Source organism: Pezoporus occidentalis, unplaced genomic scaffold (genome assembly GCF_034315485.1).
Source record: "Pezoporus occidentalis ecotype Australia unplaced genomic scaffold, CSIRO_AGI_Poc_V1 ctg391, whole genome shotgun sequence".
Taxonomy (NCBI): Eukaryota; Metazoa; Chordata; class Aves; order Psittaciformes; family Psittacidae; genus Pezoporus; species Pezoporus occidentalis.
Genome location: NW_026915715.1, coordinates 19,973 through 43,844, shown reverse-complemented (window position 1 = coordinate 43,844; position 23,872 = coordinate 19,973). Strand labels below are relative to the sequence as shown.

The window sequence follows — 23,872 nt, the reverse complement described above, 5'->3', positions numbered from 1 at the left end:
TCTCGCTCTTTGGATGGCTCCGGGCTGGTTTTTCCCCTGCTCTACCCCAAGCTCACACCGGCTGCTTTGCTACCGGGCAGAAGCATGGAGGAACAGTGGCACCAAGTGACCACAGACGGGAACAGAACCACAGCACAGCAGAAGGGAACGCTGGAAAGGGATTAAACCTGCCTTAGATTCACCACCAAGCTCTTGACGGTCAGGGCATCCCGCAGGAGGAACTAGGACAGGAGGTTGGGCTGCGGACATCCACAATGGTTTGTGTGCACCGGGAGAGGTGACCGGGACCTTCCTGTAGGGAAGCAGCGGGATGGGATGAGCCGTGTGGCTTCACCCCGGGCTCTGCTCCTTCTCTCCGCACCAAAGATGCATCTGCTGAGCTCCAACCTTCTGCAGCATCACCGAGGAGCCTCCGCTGCTCTGCAGCGCATCCCAAGCGGGTTCTTCTTGCCAGGCTGCGGTCCTGCTGCCCGCTCACCCCATCAGAGACCCTCCTTTCACCCTCCCCTCAGTGTTCGATGCCTCCTAAGGCAAGAGGAGCGGTGCAGGAGCTGTAGGACGGGGTTACTGAGGCTTGCTCCGTGTTCTGCCTCACTGCTCACCCCCCCTGCCCGCACTGAACCACGCCGGGCCCCAAGCGGCAACAAACGGGGCCCAAGGCAGGAAACCGCCTTCGAGGGCCCCCGATGGCGGCGGCGGCGGAGGCGGCCTCGTCCTCCCCGACCCCCGGGCCGGGCTCTTTCGGCCCCCTCCCGGGGCCTGCGGGAACGCGACCCCGCGGCTTCGGGCCTCCTCCTCCGTGTTCCCCCTGCCGAGCCCCAGCCGCCGCCTCCATCCCCATGGAAACTCCGGCCGGGGCGGGCGGAAAGGGCAGGCCGAGAGGGGACAAAGGGAGCGGGAAGGGGAAGCGCCGGGAAAGAGGGAGCGGGGGAAGGCGGCGGCCGGGGGGGAGCTCGGAGCCGAGGGGCCGGGGCCGGTTTGTGCGCGGCCCCAGGAGCAAGAGGAGGGCCCGGGGTCCGGGTTGCGGGGGAGGCCCCGGGCCTGTGGGGCCTGAGCCGCCATGGCGGGAGCAGCGCGGCTGCGGAGGGCGCCGGTGTCCCGGGCCAGCGGCGGTGACTGGCGGTGAGTGAGGGGGAAAGTGAGAGGCGGGGGCTGGGCTGAGGGGGTTTTGAAGGGGAAAGAGACAAAAAGTGGAAGGTTTGGGGTCAGAAGGAGCCGCAGGGGCTCGGCGGGGCTGGGGGTCACGGTAAACTGAGGCACCGGCACCACGGCACAGCGCGGGGTTGGGGGGGGGGGGGTCCGTTTGGGTCATCCCCATGGATCTTGTGCTCAGCTCCGGGTCCATCACTGCGGGAGGGACATTGAGGAGCTGGGGAGGGACGGGGAAGGGCAATGGGGCTGGAGCAGGGCCTGGAGCACAAGTGATGGGGAAGGGGTGAGGGACTTGGGGGGGTTCCGATGGCTCCCTACAAGTGCCTGACAGGAGGATGGAGCCAGGATGGGGCTGGGCTCTGCTCCCAAGGGATGGGACAAGAGGAAACGGCCTCAAGCTGCACCAGGGCAGGGTTAGATGCAGCTGAGGAACAATTCCTCCCCCAAAGGGTGCTCAGGCATTGGAACAGGGTTGGACTGGATGAGCTGAAAGCTCTTTTCCACCCTGGTTGATTCCATGGTTTTATCCTTGCTTTCCATGGTCCACGTTTCCAGGCCTGGGCTCTGGAAGGTTCCCGGCCTCTCTATGCACCGGGCAGCTGGGATTGCTCCTCTGCTGACGTGGGCTGGTGTCAGCGACCGCTGTTCGCTGCGCTGGAGGCAGCTTCAGCCCGACACGTTGCAAGGATGTGGGGAAAACCCATTCCCATTGTGGATACGGGGTTAACGGGCTTGGTGGCCTGCAAGCACTCAGCTTCTGACCCCCCTCCTTGGCTTGGTGGGGCTGGCTCTGGGGTGGCTCTTGGTTTACGAGGGGATGCTCTAAAAGCTTTAGCCGTGGATAGCACAAAGCAGCCCCAGCCCTGAGGAGGAGCTGCTGCTGCTGTCGATGGAGTGGGCAAAGAGGCTTTGGGATCCCAGCGCTGACGATGCTGCCCTACAGCAACTCAACGTGAGGTGGCATCGTCCTGCTCCCAGAGAGACAGCCGTGTTACTGCTTCAGTCTTTGTCTCGCAAAAGGCCTCTCTCCCTGCTGTTCATAAGGGAGTAAAGGGTCTTGGTTCACCCTGTTCCACCCCATCCTGGCTCATGGCGTGTGGTTTTCCTGCGTGCAGCAAAGGATTTGATGCTGCTGGGGGCCAGTTTGAGCTGGGGACATCGGCCTTAGAAACACCTCCCTCTCTGGATCTAAAGAGGGGTTTTGCTCTTGCCTCAGACCACTCAGCTTACTGAATTCCATTGTCATCTCTTCCCACAGGAATGGGTGTGTTGGCATCCTCCAGCACCGGGAATAACCTGCTTGCACCTCTCCTGCTCACTGCAGCCTCTGCTTTCCAAGCACGGAGATAACAGAGGGACAGGCAGTACCTCGGGGAAGACTGGCCAAGTTACTGCAGGTACAGAGCTCCCTGGCCGGTGGCCCAAGGACCTGGAAGCTGCACGTTGCTTTCTGGTATTGTTGAGGAGCTTGTGGTACCTTGTGGCCTGTGGCTGTGTCCTTCTGCTGGGACAAGGAGAAGGAAAGGGCTCTGGTGGCCCTCCTAGAGGAGTGCTCTCGGGGGGTGCCCTGTGTGTTACCTGGAGATGTATGAGAGGAGAAGGGAAAAGCAGCACTCAAACAAGCCCTATTCCAGCTCGGTGAGGAGGAATGGGGGTTCTTTCAAACCCCAGCTGCCCTCTGACTCCTGGCCCACAAAGCCACAGTCATTCTGCTGAGGTTTGTGCCCTTGAATGCTTCATCTCCACCTTTGTGTCTTGCTTGGTAACAACGCTTTTGAGGTGCAGCCTCTCAAAATCATATCGAAAGAGCTGGAGATGTCTCCTCCCATGGGGAGCATGCAGAGTGCAGCCCCGGGCTGGGGGAGATTTATTTCTTCCCTTCTGTTCTGAATTGGTGCTTTATGACTTTGAGCTGGATGTTTCGTGTGACATTCGTTAAGCACAGCCTCTGCTCACCCTGGAGAGAGGCGTTTTCTACCCTTTGAGTTGGCTCAAGGTGGGATTACACTTGGTGCACAGTGTTACTTATTTCAAGGGTTATTGATTTACCGGGTCTCTCTTGCAGCAGGAGGGGTTTAGTCTGACAGAAGTTAAACCCCTGCCTTCGTTCCCATCACTTCCAGCTGGATTTTACTTGTCAAGAGAAGCCTCAATGTTTCCAAAGCCTCAGAGCATCAGGCAAAGGAAGCCCAAATTCGTTGGGTTTGCATTAGATGTGCTGAGGTTGTTAGTGCTGTGAGCAGCAGTTAATACCTTGCCTTTAATAAAGAGCATGTTTAGGAGTAAACAATACCCTAAAATCCCTGCAGTTCTGAAACGCAGAACGGGTTTGTTCACAGCAAGGAATCGTGCCACAGAGTCTGATCAGTTGCTAATAGGAGCTCAGTGGATGTAAAAGGAGATTTCCTGGTGTTTTGATGCCTTTTTTTTCTAATGGGAGCTGCACACAGGGAAACATTAAAGCCCTGATTGACAGCTGGTTGAAAATAAACCCACGGTAGCTGCTTTTCCTTTCCTTTCTGTGCTCAAACCACAGGTTTCTGCATTTTTCATCGTGACAAACAGAGCTTTCATCATCACTGTCAGTGTTGGGTGCCGTAAGCTGAATCCTCTTTCATCTCCCTCTCTCTTGGCTTACTGCACTGAGGATGCTGCGATGATGCTGAGGGAGATGCAGCAATTAACTCTCCTCCAGGCTTTAGCTCTGCCCTCAGGCAAGCGGGAGATGCTATGGAAAGAGACGCCGATAGGAGCCTGCATCCAGGTTTTTGCTGCATCCCTGCTGCTGCGCGAGATGCAGCTCATCCCCCCCCCCCCGTGCCTGTGGAAGCAGGGATGCTGGAGATGGGGATTTGCCAGGGGGATTGAGCTGGGCACCGGCTTTCCTCCGGCCTCAGCTCCAGGTGCTGGGGCTGCGCCGGTGATGCCGGAGATGCGGAATTTTTCAGTTCTGGTGCGGATGCTGCAGCCGTGGTGAGGTCTCTGTGGCGCAATGGACGAGCGCGCTGGACTTCTAATCCAGAGGTTCCGGGTTCGAGTCCCGGCAGAGATGATCTCCAGGCAGGTGGCTCTTTTCTTTTCACGCCCACCCCCTCCCAGGTCCCAATCCCTCACGTTTACACCCCCCCCCCCCCCCAGGGTTTCAGAGGCAAAGATGACAATGACCTGTCATGACATCCCTCTGTAGAGCTGATGCACCTAACAGTCGTGTGCTCCCCCCCCCCTAAGACAGCTCTCTCATCATATTCCCCTTTCCTCGTTCCTTTTGGTATCTCCTGAATAGCGAGGTGTTTTAACCCTGCTTCTGCCCCCTCCCATCTTTGCGACCTCCATCAGCACAGTCCTGTGCTTTCCAGTGGAAATCAGGTGCTGAGGCAGTGCTTTAGGGCCTTCTGCTGAGATTTCTTGTGATACATGGGGTCTTTTTGCTTCTTTCCCTCAAACCTGTGGCAAAAATAACATAGGGCTACATTCTGAATTCCCACCTTAGAGAAACTCTTTGGAAATGCTCTTATTTTTGCATGGTTTTACTTAGAAGATGCAGGTTTACTGACAAACACCTCCCCATGGGGGTTCCTCTTCCTGGGTACCAAACTGGCTCTTCTTCCTCTTTCATGGATGTTCCAGGTTGTTAGTATGGAATCTCATGTGATCTCATTGCTATCAGTAAGGAGAAAGGAGAGAGGGGAGCTGTGGTGAGGTGAGTGCAGTGACTGGGAGGTGACTGGGTTTCAGCAGGGCCTTTTCCAGGCTATGCCAGGGGTTAGTTGTGGTGGAGAAGTGCTGAAGGTTGGAGGAAGGGTGTTCCTCAACCAGGACTCTTGAGAGGGAAGTTCCTGTGTGGGTTGTTGGAGATGTCTGATGTAGGCTCAGCTCTGGAGAGCGGCTTGGACCAGGGATGCTTGTGACTAAACACAGAAGGTGCTCTTGGATCAGGTGTGGGTCATCCTAGGAACTGCTCATTGCTGCCACTTGGCTTGTTTCTCCTGGTGGTGTCCAGCTCATGCTAGAGTTCAGCCTGGTTGGAAGACCAGCCCTGGTGCTGCTTGAAGTTCTGCACCCATGTTCATCCCGACATAGGTGTCACATCCATGACATCCAAGGGGGTCCTGAAAGGCCAGAAGGAGATTGTTCAGAGAAGATACAGAGACAGTGAGCATGGGTGCAACCCCCCCCCCCCCCAGAGTAAAATGTGGTAGGAAGGAGCGAGACAGGGCAGAGATCCCATGTACCCTACAAAGAATGGAGGGTGAGGTATGTGCATTTTCCTTTCAGATGGAGCATTAGGTGGCCAAGCAAGCACAGATTCCTGTGGTGGGGGGGCTGTTGTGGTGCTTGCCGAGGGAAGGTGAGACCACCAGGTCCCTGCTGCCTTCCACAGCACCCAGCAGGCAGCCTGGGAGTGGGAAGGGAGGGGGAACATCAGCCCCTGCCTTGTGCCCGACTGGCCTTTCAGCTGCAGGGTCACAGCTGCCCTTCAGAAGGGTGCCAGGAGCTGATGGGTGCAGCTGAGCTGTGCCAAGGGTTTCCCTGTCTCCTTGCCTGCATCTGCTATGGGCCAGTGGGCTCGGGGGGGGACCCAGCTACCCCCATGGGAGAGGACCTGCTTGTAAGGCTGCACCATACTCGGATCCATGCTATCCTCCAGCCACTCGTCCTGTGCCTGGCACCATGGCAAATACCCCAGAAGAAGAGGGGGACCCCCTGGGGTGAGTGGGGCAGCGCTGGACCCATCCCAGAAGAAGAGGCAAGAGCCAGGAGTGGAAGAGGGAAGTTTAATCCTCAGAGCACATGGGTGATAGCATCGGGCTGGCTGCACATTCAGCCCCACCATCCTGGACCCCCAGAGCCACCCCAAGGAAGGAAGAATGGCAGGAACTTGTTAACCTCCCCAGTGCCTTTGTTAAAGTGCATGCGAGTGCTGCTGGCCCTCATGCCCATAGGGTCCCCAAAATCCCACCTGCGAGGACCCAAACCCCAGCAGGACCATCGGGGCACGGGGTGCAAACTGCAATGGGAGCCCATCCCCATCAGGGAGCTGAGTGCTAACGGAGGTGGCTGCACCCCCTCTATGCCCAAACAGCCCACCGGGACCTGCCCAGTGACCCCACCTCATTGTGTGGACCCCCACATCCACGGGGTGCTGGTGCTGGTGCTGTTACTTTGGGGAGCCCGGGGGCTGCCCCGCGGCGATGCGGCTGACGCGCTCCAGGACATCCTGGGGACACAGGGGTGGCACAGCCTGTGCCAGGGGACATTCCTCCACCAGGCTGTTCATGGGGGTGGGGGGTGGCACCACCTCCTCCTCCGGCCCCCCCAGGGCAGCATCGGGCCCCGCCAGCGCTGCCCTGAGGATGGGCAGCACCTTCTTCCTCGATGCCAAAGTGTTGCCCTGGTTGTAGGCAATGACACAGGACATGGGGCTGGGGACGGGCTGGAGGTGCAGGGCCGGTGTCGTGGCCTCCTCCAGCGCCCGGCACACCTGCAAGGAGAGGGGGGGAGCAGGGTGCTAATGCCCCAAACCCAGCAGCTTTTGGGGTGAGCCACAGCCTGGCTGCTACCCCAGGCCCCTGTGTTGGGGACTTTGGGGTCCCAGCCCCCAACTCACAGCACTGCGGAAGGTCTCGTGCTGGCTGTAGACCGCGAGCTGCCGGGTGAGCACATTGCTCTCATCATAAGGGACGATCATGGCCACCAGCCCCGTGTAGCCCCGAGCCTGGCAGAAAGCATCCAGGTCCTGCAGCAAACCGGGCCTGTGCAGGAAGGTCTGGAAGGGGAGAGACCCTGGTGTCACCTCGGTGTCACCGTTGTGCCACCTCCTGCCTCAGTTTCCTCCCCTGCCGGCTCTCACTTCCAGGTCCACGTAGATGGCACTGATGGCGAGGACCAGCTCATCACCAGAGAGGACTTTGAGGTCCTTCCGTAGCATCTGCTCCGTCGTCAGCCCTAGGAGGCAAAGAGGAGCCGAGTGTGAGTCCTTGATCCCAGGGAGATGGGTCTGTCCCAGTGGATCCCACCACCCCGGGCACGGACCCGAGACATCAAACTTGGTGGCTTGCAGGGTCCTGAAGATGGTGTCCCGGGCTGGCAGGTCGGGGAACCTCTCCTCGAGCAGGGAGACACACGCCACGTCCCTGGGTGTCACCTTGCCAGCGGCAGGGCTCAGGTTGATGGAGTCCAGGAGGATGGTGGCTGGAGGGGACAACCAGGAGCCATCAGCCGTCCCCGTCCTCTATCGCCACGGTTCATCGAGGGCCACCCCGTGCTCACCGTGCAGCAGCGTGGCCGTGGCTCGGTCCAGCACCCCCGGGGGACCTTGGGCCATGCGCTCAGTCACCAGCGTGGCACAGGACCCCACCAGCGCCACTGTCACCGGGCAGCCGGGACCTCGGGCCCGTTCCAGCGGCCGGTGATCCAGGACCTCCACCACGGCATCCTCCAGGGCTGCGTCGGTGCTGGTGGGTGAGATGGGGAGGTGAAGCTCCCTTTATTCCTCAAATCCTTCCCTAAAACACCCCGGAAAGGGAAAGACTTCACCCACCCTGAGGCCAGACTCGACACCAACCAGGCTTGGGGTGGGTGGCCCCGCTTGTCCCCGCATGCCCCCTGCTCACCTGGGCAGGACGTTGTGATCGACCAGCGTGAGGGAGAGCAGCCCGGCGCGGTGCAGCCCCGCCAGGTCGATCTCATCCCGGAAGATGAGGGAGGCCGTGGGGATGCCCTGCTCCTGCAGCAGGAACGTCGTCTCCGTCCGCAGCGCGAGGTCAGCGCGAGGGATGTTCAGCACTGGGATGAAGGCGGCTCTGGGAGCCGGGGAGCTCTGGGGCAGGGGGTGACACCCGGTGAGATGTCCCCAAGCCACCGCTCGTCCCCAGACCCACGGCTGAGCCTCACCTGTGCCAGGAAATAAGCCAGGGCCAGGGCTGAGACGGTGGAGTCCAGGTCGCAGGCCTCGTTGCCCATCACCACGTGGATCTCCTGGTGACGCTGGATGCGTTCCTGCCGGGGTGGGAGGCATCAGGCAGGCAGGGAGCAGAGAGGGACCCGTCGCGGACGTCACCCATGTGCCACCCGCCAGCGCCTGGCATCCCATCACCCTCCTGGCAGGATCCATTTCTGGCACAGAGGCCACGTTTTGGGGGCACGTGTGTGAAACCGGAGGTGCCGCGGCCCCAAGGACGACGGGAACACCAGCTCTGCCAGCAGTAGCAGCGGGGACTGGGACATTCCCAAGCCGGGGAATGCTGTCGCAGCCTGGCAGCACGAAGTGTGGTTTGCAGAGGGGTGAGTTTGGGGTGGCTGTCCCCCCAAAAGACGACGTTTCACCCCAGTTTTCCTGCCTGCAGCAGCAAAGTCATGACGGTGTCACCCACGTCACCCCCAAATCCCCCCTCCCTGGGTGCTGCCACCCATCCTGGTGCCCTCGAGGGAGCCACCCTGTCTCCAGGCCTTGGTTTTGGTGACAAGGAGTTGATGCCATGACCCAGATTCATTTGTTCACTGTAAGCCAAGGAAGACAGCAAGCGAGAGCCACCGGCGGTGGTGGTAACCCCACAGCAGGACTGGGAACCAGTACCCGGTGCTGGGAGAGCAGGGACAGGGCTGGAGGTGCTGGGGAGCCCCTAGCATGGAAGTGGCTTGGGGTGGCCCCGGTGTGGCTCTGTCAGCCCAGCCTGAGCTGTCGTGGGCCCCCTCTCCAGGGGACATGGGTGCACCCCAGGGAAGGGTCTTGATGCCCTGGGCACCCGCTTGTGTGTGTGCCTGCACCCCAGGTCCCAGGCACTGGGAACCCAGTCTCCTTGCTCCTCTGGGCACACAGCCCTGCTGCACCCTGCACCTCACTCCCCTGGGTACCCCAATTCCCCCCTGCACCCTAAACCCTTGCATTCTGCTCCCTCCTGCCCCCCAAACCCCTGCACCCCAATCCCATGAGCATCCCAATTCCCTCCCTGCACCCTAAACCCTTGCATCCTGCTCCCTCCTGCCCCCCAAACCCCTGCACCCCAATCCCATGAGCATCCCAATTCCCTCCCTGTACCCTAAACCCTTGCATCCTGCTCCCTCCTGCCCCCCAAACCCCTGCACCCCAATCCCATGAGCCTCCCAATTCCCTCCCTGCACCCTAAACCCTTGCATCCTGCTGCCTCTTGCCCCCCAAGCCCTGCACCCCAAGCCCATGAGCATCCCAATTCCCTCCCTGCACCCTAAACTCCTGCACCCCAATTCCCCCAGCTTCTGAGCTCCCTGCTCCCTTTTGCACCCAGTCGCCATGAACCCCAAACCCCTGCACCCCAATCCCCTGAGCACCCCAGTTCCCTCCCCTGCACCCTAAACCTCTGCCCCCTGTTCCCTCCTGCCCCCCTAAACCCCTGCACCCCAGTCCCCTGAGCACCCCAGTCCCCCTGCACCCCCATCTCTTGGGCACCCCAATTCCCCCAGCACCCTGCTCCCCTGAGCACCCAGTCCCCGTGAACCCCAAATGCCTGTACCCCAATCCCCAGAGCATCCCAATTCCCTCCCCTGCACCCTAAACCTCTGGACCCTAATCCCAGTTCCCCCGCATCCCACCCCCTGGGGCACCCCAAACCCCTGCACCCCAATCCCCTGAGCATCCCAATTCCCTCCCCTGCACCCTAAACATCTGCACCCTAATCCCAGCATCCCAGTTCCCCTACATCCCACCCCCTTGGGCACCCCAAGTCCCTGCACCCCAATGCCCTGAGCATCCCAATTCCCTCCCCAACACCCTAAACCTCTGCACCCTAATCCCAGCATCCCAGTTCCCCTACATCCCACCCCCTTGGGCACCCCAAGTCCCTGCACCATAATGCCCTCAGCATCCCAATTCCCTCCACTGCACCCTAAATCTCTGCACCCTAATGCCAGTTCCCTCGCATCCCGCCCCCTTGGGCACCCCAAGTCCCTGCACCCCAATGCCCTGAGCATCCCAATTCCCTCCCCAACACCCTAAACCTCTGCACCCTAATCCCAGCGTCCCAGTTCCCCTACATCCCACCCCCTTGGGCACCCCAAACCCCTGCACCCCAATCCCCTGAGCATCCCAATTCCCTCCCCTGCACCCTAAACCTCTGGACCCTAATCCCAGTTGCCCCGCATCCCACCCCCTTGGGCACCCCAAGTCCCTGCACCCCAATGCCCTGAGCATCCCAATTCCCTCCCCTGCACCCTAAACCTCTGCACCCTAATCCCAGCATCCCAGTTCCCTCGCATCCCGCCCCCTTGGGCACCCCAAGTCCCTGCACCCCAATCCCCTGAGCATCCCAATTCCCTCCCCTGCACCCTAAACCTCTGCACCCTAATCCCAGCATCCCAGTTCCCCCGCATCCCACCCCCTTGGGCACCCCAAGTCCCTGCACCCCAATGCCCAGAGCATCCCAATTCCCTCCCCTGCACCCTAAACCTCTGCACCCTAATCCCAGCATCCCAGTTCCCCTGCATCCCACCCCCTTGGGCACCCCAATCCCCAGAGCATCCCAGTTTCCTCCCCTGCACCCTAAACCTCTGCACCCTAATCCCAGTTCCCCCGCATCCTACCCCCTGGGGCACCCCAAACCCCTGCACCCCAATGCCCTGAGCATCCCAATTCCCTCCCCTGCACCCTAAACCTCTGCACCCTAATCCCAGCATCCCAGTTCCCCTGCATCCCGCCCCCTTGGGCACCCCAAGTCCCTGCACCATAATGCCCAGAGCATCCCAATTCCCTCCACTGCACCCTAAACCTCTGCACCCTAATCCCAGTTCCCCCGCATCCCGCCCCCTTGGGCACCCCAAACCCCTGCACCCCAATGCCCTGAGCATCCCAGTTCCCTCCCCAACACCCTAAACCTCTGCACCCTAATCCCAGCATCCCAGTTCCCCCGCATCCCGCCCCCTTGGGCACCCTAAGTCCCTGCACCCCAATGCCCTGAGCATCCCAATTCCCTCCCCAGCCCCTCTACCTGCAGAGCCGCCCGGTTCCCCTGCACGAACCGCTCCATGCCGGCGCCGATCCGGATGCGGCCCCCGGTCCGCCCGGTACAACCGGGTACGACACGGGACGGTCCCGGCCCCGGCGCCACCCCCACGTGCGGCGCCCGCCTCCTTCCCGGCAGCCCTTGCGCGGCCCCCCCCCGCTGAGGCCTGAGGGGGAGGTGATGGTCGCGGTCACCGCATTGACCCCCCAAAAGGCTCCGGACCCCCCCCAGACACCTCAACCCCTCCTTTAACACCCTCCCTTTAACACCCCCCCTCATCCCACCCAGCACCGGGCGTTAAAACGGGAGAATCCCGGTGATTTTGGGGGTTCCCAGCGCTTAGGCCTCGCGTGGGGAAGGCACCGGGAAGCTCCGGTGTGCCCGGAGGGAAGCGGCGTCGCTGCCTTTGCTTCCCACCCCTCCTCTTCCTCCTCCTCCTCCTGTCAAACCGCCCTCCCGGCTGAGGGGACAGGGTGGAAGGAGGGAGAAGGGGAAAGGGGGAAAGAAGAGGGGTAAAGAAGGAAAAGGGAGGAAAAAAAGAAGGGAAAAAGTGAGATAAAGAAGGAAAAGGGAGGAAAAAAGGCGGAATAAAGAAGGAAAAAGCCGATAGGAAGGATAAAAGAATAAGGAAGGGAAAGCGGGAATAAAGAGGGGGAAAGCAGGAATAAAGAAGAAAAAAAGCAGGAATAAAGAAGGAAAAAGGAATAAAGAAGAAAAAACAGCAGGAATAAAGAAGGAAAAAGCAGGAATAAAGAAGGAAAGGGGAGGAAAAAGGAGGGAAAAGTAGGAATAAAGAAGGAAAAGGAGGAAAAAGCAGGAAAAGGAGGAAAGGAGCAGGCGGGAGGCGGCGCGGACCCACGGTGGCAGCGGCTGCACAGTAAGCGCGGACCGGGGGCTGCGGGGCCGGTGACACCGGGGCGGGGGGGACGCGGGACCCCGGCCCCGCTGCCGGAGGGGGGGGGATTTGGGGCTGGGCCGGGGCTGGAGCCGCCTCCCCGAGCGGGTTTTTCCGGCTCCCGGTGCCTCAGAACCGGCTCCTGGCGGGGCGGGAGCGGCGCCGGCTGCGGGCGGCTCCTGGGAGCGGGGGACCCCTTCCCTGGGACGGCAGTGCCGGGTCTCTTATCTCCCCTCCTTTCCCTTTAATTCCCCTTATTTCCCTTTATTTCCCCTTATTTCCCTTTATTTCCCCTTATTTCCCTTTATTTCTCTTTATTTCCCTTTATTTCTCATTATTTCTCCTTTTTTCCCTTTAATTCCCATTATTTCTCTTTATTTCTCTTTATTTATTTACCATTATTTCCCTTTAATTCCATTATTTCCCTTTATTTCCCTTCGTTTTTCTTCATTTCCCTTCATTTCCCTTCATTTCCCATTATTTCCCTTTATTCCCCTTTATTTCCCCTTATTCCCCTTTATTTCCCCTTATTCCCCTTTATTTCCCCTTATTTCCCTTCATTTCCCCTTATTTCCCTTCATTTCCCCTTATTTCCCTTCATTTCCCCTTATTTCCCTTCATTTCCCCTTATTTCCCTCCATTTCCCCTTATTTCCCTCCATTTCCCCTTATTTCCCTTCATTTCCCATTATTTCCCTTCATTTCCCATTATTTCCCTTTAATTATTTCCCTTTACTTCCTTTCCTTTTATTTTACTTTTAATTTAATTTAATTTCATTTTATTTTACTTATTTCCTTTCCTTTCATTTCTTTATTTTTCCTTGCCACTTCATTTTGCTCCCAGATTCCGGCCACATTCCCTCACTCATTGACCCCATTCCTCCATCTCCTCCTTAGTAATTCCTTACCCAGTTATTAAATCCTTATTCATCACCCAATAACCCTCAGCTCTTTACTTGCCTCCCACCCATTGCTCTACCAAGAGCATTCATTTCCTTCACTCCCACACTTTTTCTTTCCCATTTCTGGCTTTATTTCCTTGTTTGTGGATTTGTTCCTGGAGGAATGGTGCTTTATGTGTTTATTAATGGTATTTCTTCATGTCTATTCCTTGGGAATGTTGGCGTAGTTATTTATTGCTCCACCTCTGTGCTACTTACTTATTAAATAAGGACAATAATTATACTACTATTACTACTACTACTACTATGTTTGGCATTAGGCACCATTCCCTTCCTTTCCTCTCTCCCAAAATCCCTTCGCTCCAGCCCTAAACCAGGCGGGAACAGCTCGGAGGGCACCAACCCCTTGATTTTCTCCTGGAATTTCATCACCTCCCCCCAGAAAACCCCTTTTTCCACCCAATTTCCACCCAACCTGGGTGTTTCCATCCCCATCTCTCTTGGAGCGTCCCAGTCCCCTTGGGAATACAAGGGTCCAGACCAGGATTGCTGGCACAATGTTCCTGAACGTTGCCAAAGTTCCTGAATCTCTTCAGGCGTTGAAAGCCAAATTCCCTCAAATTCCAGGATTTCTAAGCCAAATTTCCTCAAATTCCAGGATTTCTAAGCCAAATTTCCTCAAATTCCAGGATTTCTAAGCCGAATTTCCCAAATCTCTCTGCAGGAGCATCTTGGCCAAAGAGTTTGCAGGAAAACCCCTGTGGAAGTGCAGGATTCCAGCCTTTCCCTGCGCTGCTTCAGATCCATTGAACGTCTCAGTTCCTCCCAGGTTGGTTTGGGATTTTCCTTCTTTCCTTCCCAATGGGAGGCAGATAATGACTTAAATGAATGTAGAGGAATTGGGAAGAGGAACTCGAAGCGACACGAGCCATTCCTGGTGAATAAATTGGACTGAAATACGTGGTTTTAATTGAAATTCCCAATTTTTCCCTTCTAATGGAGATATTTGGGATGCGGCCATTCCTGGGCAGACCCGGAGTGTTCCCAGGAGCCTGATCCAGACCCACTCAAGGCAGGACACCACGGTGAGGCTCCTGATGGAGCAGCCACCGGAGCAGGAAGGGATGCTCCCAGCCCCTTCCAATGGGAAAGGGACCCCCCAGCTCCTGGAAGAGGCCGTTGGTGGGGAGGAAAAGGTGACTGGAAGCGAGGAGATCCTGGCACCGGATGCTTCTTGTGCCCCACATCTCCCCCCCATCGAGCATCTGCAGGAAGATGCTGAGGAGAAGCAGTGTGTGGAGGATGGGGGGTCCCTGCCAGGTCCCCCCGTGCCCAGCCCCAGTGCTGGGGCACTGGGGTTACCCTCGGCGCCCCCCCAAATCCAGCCCCCGAGTCGGGAAGTGCAGGAGGAATTCTACTGCGTGAAGTGGATCAGCTGGAAGGGCGAGAGGACCCCGGTCATCATGCAGAGTGAGAACGGGCCCTGCCCGCTCCTCGCCATCATGAACATCCTCCTCCTGCAGTGGAAGGCAAGTGGGGTGCAGAGGGGAGGACCTGGGGGGGGGGGGGGGCTGGCAAGGGGGGGGGGATCAGCCTCAAATCCCTCTGGATCGTGAAGGGAAAGGGCCTGGGAATGCTCCTGAGCCTCTCGCTGCTTCCAGGTGAAGCTGCCCCCACAGAAGGAGGTGGTCACGGCCGAGGAGCTGATGGCACATTTGGGTGAGGCTGTCCCTGTCCTGCTGCCAGCGCGGTGGCACCGGGGCTCACTGGGGCTCACTGGGGCTCACCGGGGCTCACCGGGGCCTCACCGTGTTGCCTTGCAGGGGACTGCATCTTGGCCACCCAGCCCCGGGAGCCATCGGAGGGGCTGCAGCTCAACTTCCAGCAGGTGAGGAACAATCCCAGCCCAAACCCCGCTCCCTTCCAGCTCGGGGAGCTCTGGTGGCCTTGGGCTGCAGGGCTTGGGGTGCCAGCCTGCTTCCCAAGCAAACCCCCCCCTGTTCTTGCCCCCCAGAACATCAGTGACTCCATGATGGTGCTCCCCAAGCTCTCGACGGGGCTGGACGTCAACGTGAGGTTCACGGGGGTCTCGGACTTTGAGTACACACCTGAGTGCATCGTCTTCGACCTCCTCAACGTCCCGCTCTACCACGGCTGGCTGGTGGACCCCCAGGTGAGCTGCCCCATGGCTGCCGTGGGGCCAGGGAGCCATCCAAGGAGCTGCAGCACCTCTGCTGTGAAGAGCTGGGGTTCATCCTGGAGCAAAGGAGCAGTTTGCCGATGACCCCAAGCTGTGGGGTTCGGTTGATCCGCTGGAGGGAAGGAATGGGATCCAGAGGGACCTCAACTTGTGAGGTGGGCTGGTGCCAACCTCATGGAGTTTAACCATGCCAAGGGCAAGGTCCTGCACCTGGGTGGGAGCAATCCCAGGCACAGCTACAGGTTGGGCAGAGAAGAGATTCAGAGCAGCCCAAGGAGAGGGACTTGGGGGTGTTGGTCGATGGGAAAATGAACATGAGCCGGCTTCAGTGTGCGCTCGCAGCCCAGAAACCAACCGTGTCCTGGGCTGCATCAAAAGGAGCGTGAGCAGCAGTCATGGAGGTGATCCTGCCCCTCTGCTCTGCTCTGGTGAGACCTCACCTGGAGCATTGTGTGCAGTTCTGGGGTCCTCAACACAAAGGGGACATGGAACTGTTGGAACAAGTCCAGAGGAGGCCACGAGGATGATCAGGGACTGGAGCACCTCCTGCATGGAGACAGGCTGAGGAAGTTGGGGCTGTTCAGCCTGGAGAAGAGAAGCTGCGGGGAGACCTCAGAGCAGCTTCCAGTGTCTGAAGGGGGCCTATAGGGATGCTGGGGAGGGACTCTTCATTAGGGACTGTAGTGACAGGACAAGGGGTAACGGGTTCAAACTGAAACAGGGGAAGTTTAGATTGGATATAAGGAAGAAATTCTTTACTATAAGGGTGGTGAGGCACTGGAATGGGTTGCCCAGGGAGGTTGTGAATGCTCCATCCCTGGTGGTGTTCAAGGCCAGGTTGGATGGAGCCTTGGGTGCCATGGTTTAGTGTGAGGTGTCCCTGCCCATGGCAGGGGGGTTGGAACTGGATGATCTTCAGGCCCTTTCCAACCCTAACTATTCTATGGTTCTATAAGAGGAGTAGAGGGAAGATGGAGAGAAGGTTTTTCCATGAGCTGGGTGACAGGGCAAGGGACAATGGGTTTAAACTGGAAGAGGGGCATAAACTCCTTGTGTCCCTTTAGATGGGGCATAAAGAAGAAGTATTTTACAGTGAGGCTGGTGGGACACTGGAACGTGTTGCCAAGAGAAGTTGTGGATGCCCCATTGTTGGGAACACTCGAGGTCAGGTTGGAGCAACCTGCTCTTGGGGAAGGTGGCCCTGCCCCTGGTCTAGATGAGTTTTGAGGGTCCTTTCCAAACCCAAACCCTTCTGTGATGCTGTGAATGGGGCTTTGGACCTGACCTAGTTCCTGCCTATGGCAGGAGGTTGGACTGGATGATCTTGAAGGTCCTTTTCAACCCAAACCTTTCTGTGATGCTGTGGATGGGATTTTGGACCTGACCTAGTTCCTGCCTATGGCAGGAGGTTGGACTGGATGATCTTGAAGGTCCTTTTCAACCCAAACCCTTCTGTGATGCTGTGAATGGGGCTTTGGACCTGACCTAGTTCCTGCCTATGGCAGGAGGTTGGACTGGATGATCTTGAAGGTCCTTTTCAACCCAAACCCTTCTGTGATGCTGTGGATGGGGTTTTGGACCTGACTTAGTGGATGATGTCCCTGCCTATGGCAGGAGTTTGGACTGGATGATCTTGAAGGTCCTTTCCAACCCAAACCCTTCCCCACGCTGGAAGTCACCAGCTCAGCTTCTTGGACATCCCCGTGACGGAGCCATGGTCCAGCTTGGTTGGGGAAGGTCCAATCCCCCCCTCCCCGGGGCTGCTGTGGCTTGGGGGCAGGTCCCCACAGAGCTGCTGCTCAGTGTCCCCTCCCTGCAGAGCCCGGAGGTGGTCCAGGCCGTGGGCAAGCTCAGCTACAACCAGCTGGTGGAGAAGATCATCACCTGCAAACAGGCGAGTGACTCCAGCCTGGTGAGCGAAGGTAACCCCCCCCCTCCCTGCCCTGCTGTGGTCCCTGGTGGGGTGCTGGTCACCCCAGCCCCACTGCCACCCCCTGTCCCCCCACCCAGGGCTGGTGGCAGAGCAGTTCCTGGAGTCCACGGCCTCCCAGCTCACCTACCACGGGCTGTGTGAGCTCACGGGGGCCGTGAGGGAGGGTGAGCTCAGCGTCTTCTTCCGCAACAACCACTTCAGCACCATGACCAAGCACAAGGTGCAGCTCCAGCCCCTTCCCCGCCTTCCTTCCAGACCCACCGAGGGCTGCCTGGGAGCCACTGCCCCTTCTCCCCTGTCCCCAGGGCCACCTTTACCTGCTGGTGACGGACCAGGGCTTCCTGCAGGAGGAGAAGGTGGTTTGGGAAAGCCTCCACAACGTGGATGGGGACAGTTGCTTCTGCGACACCGATTTCCATCTCAGCCACACGCCGGGCAAGGAAGGGGCTGCTGCGGCCCCCGCGGACCACCAGCTCCAGCAGAGACAAGTGGACCAGGTAAGGGGGACAATGGGTGGCAGCAGGGGACACCCGGGTCCCGTCTCAGCTCCATGGGTGCTGCTGTGCTGAGCAACCTTTTTCTATCCCCCTCCAGGATTACCTGATAGCTCTGTCCCTGCAGCAGCAGCAGGGGCAGGAGCCCTCCACCCTCAGTGACCTGGAGCTGGCGCAGCAGCTGCAGCAGGAGGAGTATCAGCAGCAGCAGCAGCAGCAGCAGCATCCTCAGCATCGCCATCACCCACAGCAGCAGCCGCAGGCCCCAGTGCAGGTACCTGGGGCTGCAGCGAGGGGGGGGGGGGGGGGTGCTTCTACCCCCCACCCTGCTCTGCCCCACCGCCTGGGCAGGGGGGTGATGGATGGGGGGGGGTTCTATGGGACCTCCCACCCCCTTTGTTGCACCCACAGGGCTGGGGTCGGCCACCCAGGGAGCAGAGGCAGCGGCAGAAGCCAGACTTGGACTGTGTCATCCTATAGCCCCTGTGGGGGCTCCTCAGGGGCTTGGGGGGGGGGGCGTCCCCACATCCAGAGACCCCCAACCTCCCATCCTGGCCTCCAGGGGGTACCTGGGGCCAGAAGCAGGGAAAACGCATGGAGGAACGGGGGTCCTCCCCCCCCCACACTGCTGGGACCACCCAAATCTTTCCAGTGGCCTTAACACGGGGGGGGTCCCCCCGCAGGGGGACACACATGGGGGGGGTCACACACGTCCCCGTCCCCCCCCCCCGTGTCTGAACCGTGGCCTTAGCGCTTGGCGAATAAAGGACTTGTCCCCATGTGCGCGGCTCTGGCTTTGACACCGGGGCGGGCTCCTGGGCCCCACGGATACGGGGGTTTGGGGGGGGGGGGGGGCCAACCGGGACCCTCCGCTCCGCCCCCCCCCTCCCCCCCCCACGCACGCACACGCGGGGCGGGGCCGCTCCGCTCCTCGTCTCGGCGCTCGATTGCCCAGGCCTGGCGGCCCCGCCCCGTTCCCCTGCGGGCCTTCGGTGCTGGCGGTGACGTCACTCCCGGCCGCTGCCTGGCGCGAGGCGGCGGCGGCGGCTCCGGGCGGCGGCGCGTGAGTGGGGGAGGGGCGGGGGGAGGGGAGGGGGGGGAGCGACCCCGCACCGGGGCCTGGGCGCTACCGGTACCGGTTCGGCTGCGGTGGGGGCGGGGGCCGGGGGCCGGGGCCCTTCCCCCCCCCCCCCCCCCCTCAGACCGGGCCTTTCCGTCGGTGCTCCCAGGGCGGTTCCGCCCCCGCTGGGACCCTCCCGGAGCCGGCGGGGACCCGGAACCCCCCGGTGCGGGGTCGCTGCGCAGCGGGGCCCGGTTCTGCCTCCGGGACGCGGGGTCGCGCCTCAACCGGCCCGGGAGTGCCCGGCTGCCGGTTCACTCCCCCCCACACACCCCCCCTTCCCCCTCCCGGTTCCGGCCCCTCCGCACCCCCGCGGCAGCAGCGGAGCCCCGGTGAACGCGGGGGGCCGGGGTCTCCCCCCGCGGGCTCCCGCCTCCCCCTGCCCGTTACGTTCCCGTTACGTGCCCGCGGCCCGGCCCATCCCGGTTCAACGGGAACCGGCCCCGCTGCTTCCCTGAGCCCCTGCTCCACGTTGGGGCTTTCACCTCCCGCGGACCCGGGACCCCCGTCCCATCCCGTCCTGTCCCGGAGGAGCCACAAACCCGGCCTGCACCGAGCCCCCCGGTGGCGGCGGCCGTGACGGCCCCGCGCTGCCCGCTCCCTCCCGGTGCCCGTCAGGAGCCTTTTTAAGGCACAAAGCGCTCATTGTCCCGTTGGCAAAGCCCTAATCCTGCCCTGGGCGGGAGCCCGGGCCCGGCCGCTGCCGAGGGGCTCCCGTTCGCCTCATCCCGGCGTTATTCCCGTTCGAGCCCATGCAAACGGGGAAGTCCCCGTGCCCGGGAGCCGGGTTCCTCCCTGGGGCCGCTGCCACGGCTCCGGTTAATGTTCACCCGCTGACCCCTCGGCGGCCGGGAGCAAAGTCCTGCAGCACCGGAGCCAGGAGCTGAAGGAAGGGAGTGGGGGGGGTAATTGGGTGCCAGGGCCCCCCCCTCACCTCTTCCCTGCTCTTTCCCTTCCTCCTCCCCAGCATGTTCCAGGCCTTGTACAACTGCTTCTGGTGGGAGCGGCTCTGGCTCCCGGCGAACCTCACCTGGACCGACCTGGAGGACCGGGATGGGAGAGTCTACGCCAAAGCCTCCGACCTCTACATCACCATCCCCTTGGCCTTCGTCTTCCTCGTTGTCCGGCACCTCTTCGAGACGTGAGTCCCTTCCCCCTGTGCCAGGGATCCCCTCCGTGCGATGGGGGCACCCTGGGGTCCTGCCCCGTGTCCCCCGTCCCTGAGGGCTCTGCACAATCCGGCTTTGTGCATCCTCCAGGAGCGCTGCTTGGGGCAAACAACGGTCGGGAACAGAGGGGGCTTTGTTGGGGAGGCCACCACGGCCCCGCTGCTCCGTGGCCACAGGGCCTTTGGGTGCTGAAACCCCACGGCAGGATGGGGAAACAGGCACCGAGGGGGCTTTGATGGGGCTGCATCAACCAGGTGGCACGGAAACGACATCTTCGGTCCCCTGCTCCCTCCCCAGGTACGTGGCCACCCCCCTGGCCGGGCTCCTGAACGTCAAGGAGAAGATCAGGTTAAAAGCCACCCCCAACCCCGTGCTGGAGAAGTTCTATGCTGCCACCTCCAAGCACCCCAAGCAGGTGAGGTAATGGGGGGGGGGGGTTGGGCTTGGTGTGGCTGGGGAGGGGGATACAAGCAGCAGAGCCGGGTCCCTGTGTGACGGTGGTGACGGCCCCGCTGTCCCCAGGCTGATGTGGAGATGCTCTCCAAGAAGAGCGGCTGCACCGTGCGGCAAGTGGAGCGCTGGTTCCGCCGCCGCCGCAACCAGGACCGGCCCAGCCTGCTCAAGAAGTTCAGGGAGGCCAGGTGAGACCCAGGGCCTGCCCCCATCACGGTCCCCATCACCGTCCCCATCACGGTCCCCATCACAGTCTCCATCACCATCCCCATCACTGTCCCTGTCATTGTCCTCATCACCGTCCCCATCACGGTCCCCATCACGGTCCCCATCACCGTCCCCGTCACTGTCCCTGTCATTGTCCCTGTCATTGTCCTCATCACCGTCCCCATCATTGTCCCCATCAAAGTCCCCATCTCCATCCCCATCCCCATCTCCATCCCCATCACCATCTCCATCCCCATCTCCATCGCCATCCCCATCTCCATCGCCATCACCATCTCCATCACCGTCACCCTGCGGGGCACCCACGTGGCTGGGAGGACCTAGGGGACAGGGGGGACATGGGGCCGGTGGGTCCGTCCTTCTCCCTCCCTCTCCCGGTGCCCGCCTGAGGACCGTCTGCTTCCTTTTTCCAGTTGGAGATTCACCTTTTACCTTATTGCTTTCATTGCTGGCATGGCTGTTATAGTGGATGTAAGTCCTGCTCCCCCCCTTCCCCTGCCCCATCGCGCCCCCCCGGTCCCTTCTAACCCCTCTCTGTCTCCCTCTTCCCCTCCACATCCCACAGAAACCCTGGTTCTATGACCTCCGGGAGGTGTGGAAGGGATACCCCATCCAGGTGAGCTCCAACCCGGTCCCGGCCACCCTCCACAGCCCTTCCTGCCCCTGGGCAGCAGGGTCCAGAGGCCCCGGTGCTGTGGAGAGGGGCTCTCTGGGTGTGTGGGGTTGTCCCTGGCACCCGGGTGGGTCTGGGTGATGCACAGGGAAGGGCTTTGGGTGCTGTGGGTCTGGCGGGTGCCCACAGGAGGGGTTCAAGCCCTCGAGCTGTCTCTTGGCTTTCAGAGCATGCTGCCCTCCCAGTACTGGTACTACATGATCGAGCTCTCCTTCTACTGGTCCCTGCTCTTCAGCATCGCCTCCGATGTCAAACGCAAGGTGGGCTGGGGCAATGGGGCTCGCTGGGGGCACCTTGGCAGGGGGTTCTTCACCCTCTGGGGCTGGGGGGGCACTGGGGCTGTGGTGGGGGTCTCGGGTACGAGCAGGTTGTGGTGTTTGGAGCCTGCTCCAGCCTCCAGCTCCCCCTTTCCTGGGTGCAGGACTTCAAGGAACAAATCATCCACCACGTGGCCACCATCATCCTCATCAGCTTCTCCTGGTTTGCCAACTACGTCCGTGCGGGGACGCTCATCATGGCCCTGCACGACTCCTCGGACTATCTGCTGGAGGTACAGCCCCTCCACGGCCGCCTCCTCATGGAGCCATGGCGTGGGTTGGGTTGAAGGGAGCTTAAAGCTCATCCAAAGCCATGGCAGGGACCCCTTCCACCGGAGCAGGATGCTCCAAGCCCCTGTGTCCAACCTGGCCTTGAGCACTGCCAGGGATGGGGCAGCCACAGCTTCTCTGGGCACCCTGTGCCAGCGCCTCAGCACCCTCACAGGGAAGAGCTTCTGCCTAAGAGCTCAGCTCAGTCTCCCCTCGGGCAGGTTAAAGCCATTCCCCTTGGCCTGTCCCTGCATCCCTTGTCCCAAGCCCCTCTCCAGCTTTCCTGCAGCCCCTTCAGGCACTGGAGCTGCTCTAAGCTCTCCCCTGCATCTTCAGCTCTGTCTCCATCGCTCACCCCCTCTGTCCCTGCCCCCCCCCAGTCTGCCAAGATGTTCAACTACGCCGGCTGGAGGAACACCTGCAACAACATCTTCATCGTCTTTGCTGCCGTCTTCATCATCACCCGCTTGGTCATTCTGCCCTTCTGGTGAGTGCTGGGGGCCTGGGGGGGGGGGGAATGACACTGAGGCATGGGGCAGGGAGATGCAAAGGGGGGGCAGGATCTTGGTCCCTGCCTGTAACGGGGCTGCTTCTCCCGGCAGGATCATGCACTGCACCGTGGTTTACCCGCTGGAGCTCTACCCGGCCTTCTTCGGCTACTACTTCTTTAACTTCATGATGGCCGTGCTGCAGTCGCTGCACATCTTCTGGGCCTACCTCATCATCCGCATGGCCCAGAAGTTCATAACTGGAAAGGCAAGAGGGGGACGAGGGGGTGATGGAGAGCCCCAAATCATGGAGCTGGGTTGCATTTGGCTCCTGAATCCCAGAGAATCCTCAACGGGGACTGGAGGCTCTGGCGCCATGGAGGGGGTCTCTGGGTGTGTGGGGTTGTCCCTGGCACCCGGGTGGGTCTGGGTGGTGCCCATGGAAGGGGTCAAACCGTGCCTGAACCCCCCCCCCCCCCTCTTTTGTCACCCCACAGGTGGTGGAGGACGAGAGGAGCGACCGCGAGGAGACGGACAACTCGGAGGAGGAGGAGGAGAAGAACGGGCCCCTCTCCAACGGGCACCCGGTGCTCAACAACAACCACCGCAAAACCGACTGAGGCACCGGAGCCACCGCCCTGGGGTGTCCCCCCCGCCACCACCACCACCACCACGACCTCGCTCCCCTCCGGGTGCAGCCGTTGCCGCTTCCCCACCTCACAGCGGTGGTGCCCTTCCTGCCTTTCACCTGCTGCCTTAAGCCACCGCGGTGCCGGGGTTCCAGCCCCGTTATTCCCCCTTTCCCACCCATCCCAGCGGGAAGCACGGCCTGCAGCTGCCTCTAACACGGGGAGAAGCCCCTTCCCCAAGCCCGGGGCAGGGTGGGAGGGAGGAGTGGAGCAATTCCGGGGCGGGGGGATCCAGTGGCCATGGGGACACTTGGGAAGGGAGCCCCCGGAGGAGTTGGATCCCTTCCTTTTGCCAATGGGATTTGGGTATCGTGTCCCCCCCCACCCGGACAAATTCACAGCCCAATCCCTTCCTTTTTGTGTTCTTGTTTTTTGCTGTTTTCTATTTATTTGGATGCCAGAAGGAGCCGGGGGCTTGGCTCCGGGGTCTCCTGCCTCCATCCCGGGCTGTGGGGATGTCCCAGCGCGGAGGGAGGAAGGAAAGGACCATTCCCAACCACAGACCAAAAAACGTGTTTTGTTGTTCTTGTTTTTTAAAAAAAGAAAGAAATAAAAAGCTTAAAAGATACGAAAAGTTCACAACTAATAAACTTCCAGGAAAAAAAAGAGAATTCCAGAGCTCTGGAATCATCTGTGGCTGCTGCAGTGGCTCCGGCTCACACACGGGGGTGGTGTCAGTGGAGCTGCAGTGGGGTGAGGCCAAAATGGGGCAGATTTGGGGGTTTTGGTTGGTCTCAAGTCCAGGGCGTCGCTTCGGTAACAAACCCGTGGTTCATTGCTCCGGAGCAATGGAAAGGTTCCTGCACCAGGCCCCAGCTGCAGCCCATGCACCTGCAGTGCTTGAGGTTCACCCCATTGACCCAGAGTGGTCCATTGGAGCTGGGCGCATCCCATCATCCTGCCCCTAACCCCACAGGGA

General features: G+C 60.4%; 3 protein-coding genes and 1 non-coding gene across 7 annotated transcripts; 3 read left to right on the top strand and 1 right to left on the bottom strand.

Moving 5' to 3' along the window:
• Positions 1-4,130: 4,130 nt before the first annotated feature.
• TRNAR-UCU (transfer RNA arginine (anticodon UCU)) lies at positions 4,131-4,204 on the top strand. Its single transcript has one exon. It is a non-coding gene; the product is annotated as a tRNA-Arg (tRNA).
• Positions 4,205-4,663: 459 nt separating this feature from the next.
• Positions 4,664-11,220, bottom strand: PRUNE1 (prune exopolyphosphatase 1). Of its 2 annotated transcripts, XM_062632597.1 has the most exons (9): positions 11,120-11,218; positions 8,047-8,159; positions 7,767-7,972; positions 7,423-7,607; positions 7,186-7,344; positions 7,004-7,098; positions 6,761-6,919; positions 6,264-6,634; positions 4,664-5,261 (listed from the first exon to the last, which is right to left on the bottom strand). In XM_062632597.1, the coding sequence occupies exons 1-8, from the start codon at positions 11,148-11,150 to the stop codon at positions 6,311-6,313; spliced, it is 1,272 nt and encodes a 423-aa protein (XP_062488581.1). In that variant the 5' UTR covers positions 11,151-11,218; the 3' UTR covers positions 4,664-5,261; positions 6,264-6,310. The 2 variants fall into 2 exon arrangements, with proteins under 2 accessions (XP_062488581.1, XP_062488580.1); XM_062632596.1 differs by lacking the exon at positions 4,664-5,261 and having other exon boundaries at positions 5,914-6,634; positions 8,047-8,151; positions 11,112-11,220.
• A 674-nt stretch (positions 11,221-11,894) lies between these two features.
• On the top strand, positions 11,895-18,097 carry MINDY1 (MINDY lysine 48 deubiquitinase 1). 3 transcript variants are annotated; one of them, XM_062632595.1, is made up of 11 exons: positions 11,895-12,003; positions 13,647-13,755; positions 13,925-14,451; positions 14,584-14,641; positions 14,746-14,810; positions 14,937-15,095; positions 16,942-17,044; positions 17,133-17,275; positions 17,361-17,552; positions 17,677-17,823; positions 17,961-18,097. In XM_062632595.1, exons 3-11 carry the CDS (start codon positions 14,020-14,022, stop codon positions 18,027-18,029), a joined length of 1,368 nt encoding a protein of 455 aa, XP_062488579.1. In that variant the 5' UTR covers positions 11,895-12,003; positions 13,647-13,755; positions 13,925-14,019; the 3' UTR covers positions 18,030-18,097. The 3 variants fall into 3 exon arrangements, with proteins under 3 accessions (XP_062488579.1, XP_062488578.1, XP_062488577.1); XM_062632594.1 differs by having other exon boundaries at positions 11,896-12,003; positions 13,647-13,751; positions 17,650-17,823; XM_062632593.1 differs by having other exon boundaries at positions 11,896-12,003; positions 17,650-17,823.
• Positions 18,098-18,495: 398 nt separating this feature from the next.
• On the top strand, positions 18,496-23,167 carry CERS2 (ceramide synthase 2). The gene is made up of 11 exons (XM_062632592.1): positions 18,496-18,612; positions 19,637-19,810; positions 20,136-20,253; positions 20,361-20,479; positions 20,930-20,987; positions 21,082-21,132; positions 21,357-21,449; positions 21,611-21,739; positions 22,157-22,263; positions 22,379-22,532; positions 22,762-23,167. Exons 2-11 carry the CDS (start codon positions 19,638-19,640, stop codon positions 22,882-22,884), a joined length of 1,125 nt encoding a protein of 374 aa, XP_062488576.1. The 5' UTR covers positions 18,496-18,612; position 19,637; the 3' UTR covers positions 22,885-23,167.
• The last annotated feature ends 705 nt before the right edge of the window (positions 23,168-23,872 follow it).

Bases quoted from the DNA above. Each gene is read 5' to 3' on its own strand.
- PRUNE1 (XM_062632596.1), bottom strand. From the start codon at position 11,150: ATGGAGCGGTTCGTGCAGGGGAACCGGGCGGCTCTGCAG. The intron at 8,152-11,111 runs GTAGAGGGGCTG...CCACCCCGGCAG, and splicing joins GGAACCGGGCGGCTCTGCAG to GAACGCATCCAGCGTCACCA. The intron at 7,099-7,185 runs GTCCGTGCCCGG...TTTGCCTCCTAG, and splicing joins CACCAAGTTTGATGTCTCGG to GGCTGACGACGGAGCAGATG.
- MINDY1 (XM_062632594.1), top strand. From the start codon at position 14,020: ATGGAGCAGCCACCGGAGCAGGAAGGGATGCTCCCAGCCCCTTCCAAT. The intron at 14,811-14,936 runs GTGAGGAACAAT...CTTGCCCCCCAG, and splicing joins TGCAGCTCAACTTCCAGCAG to AACATCAGTGACTCCATGAT. The intron at 15,096-16,941 runs GTGAGCTGCCCC...CCCTCCCTGCAG, and splicing joins GCTGGCTGGTGGACCCCCAG to AGCCCGGAGGTGGTCCAGGC.
- CERS2 (XM_062632592.1), top strand. From the start codon at position 19,638: ATGTTCCAGGCCTTGTACAACTGCTTCTGGTGGGAGCGGCTCTGGCTC. The intron at 20,254-20,360 runs GTGAGGTAATGG...CGCTGTCCCCAG, and splicing joins CCTCCAAGCACCCCAAGCAG to GCTGATGTGGAGATGCTCTC. The intron at 21,450-21,610 runs GTGGGCTGGGGC...TCCTGGGTGCAG, and splicing joins CCTCCGATGTCAAACGCAAG to GACTTCAAGGAACAAATCAT.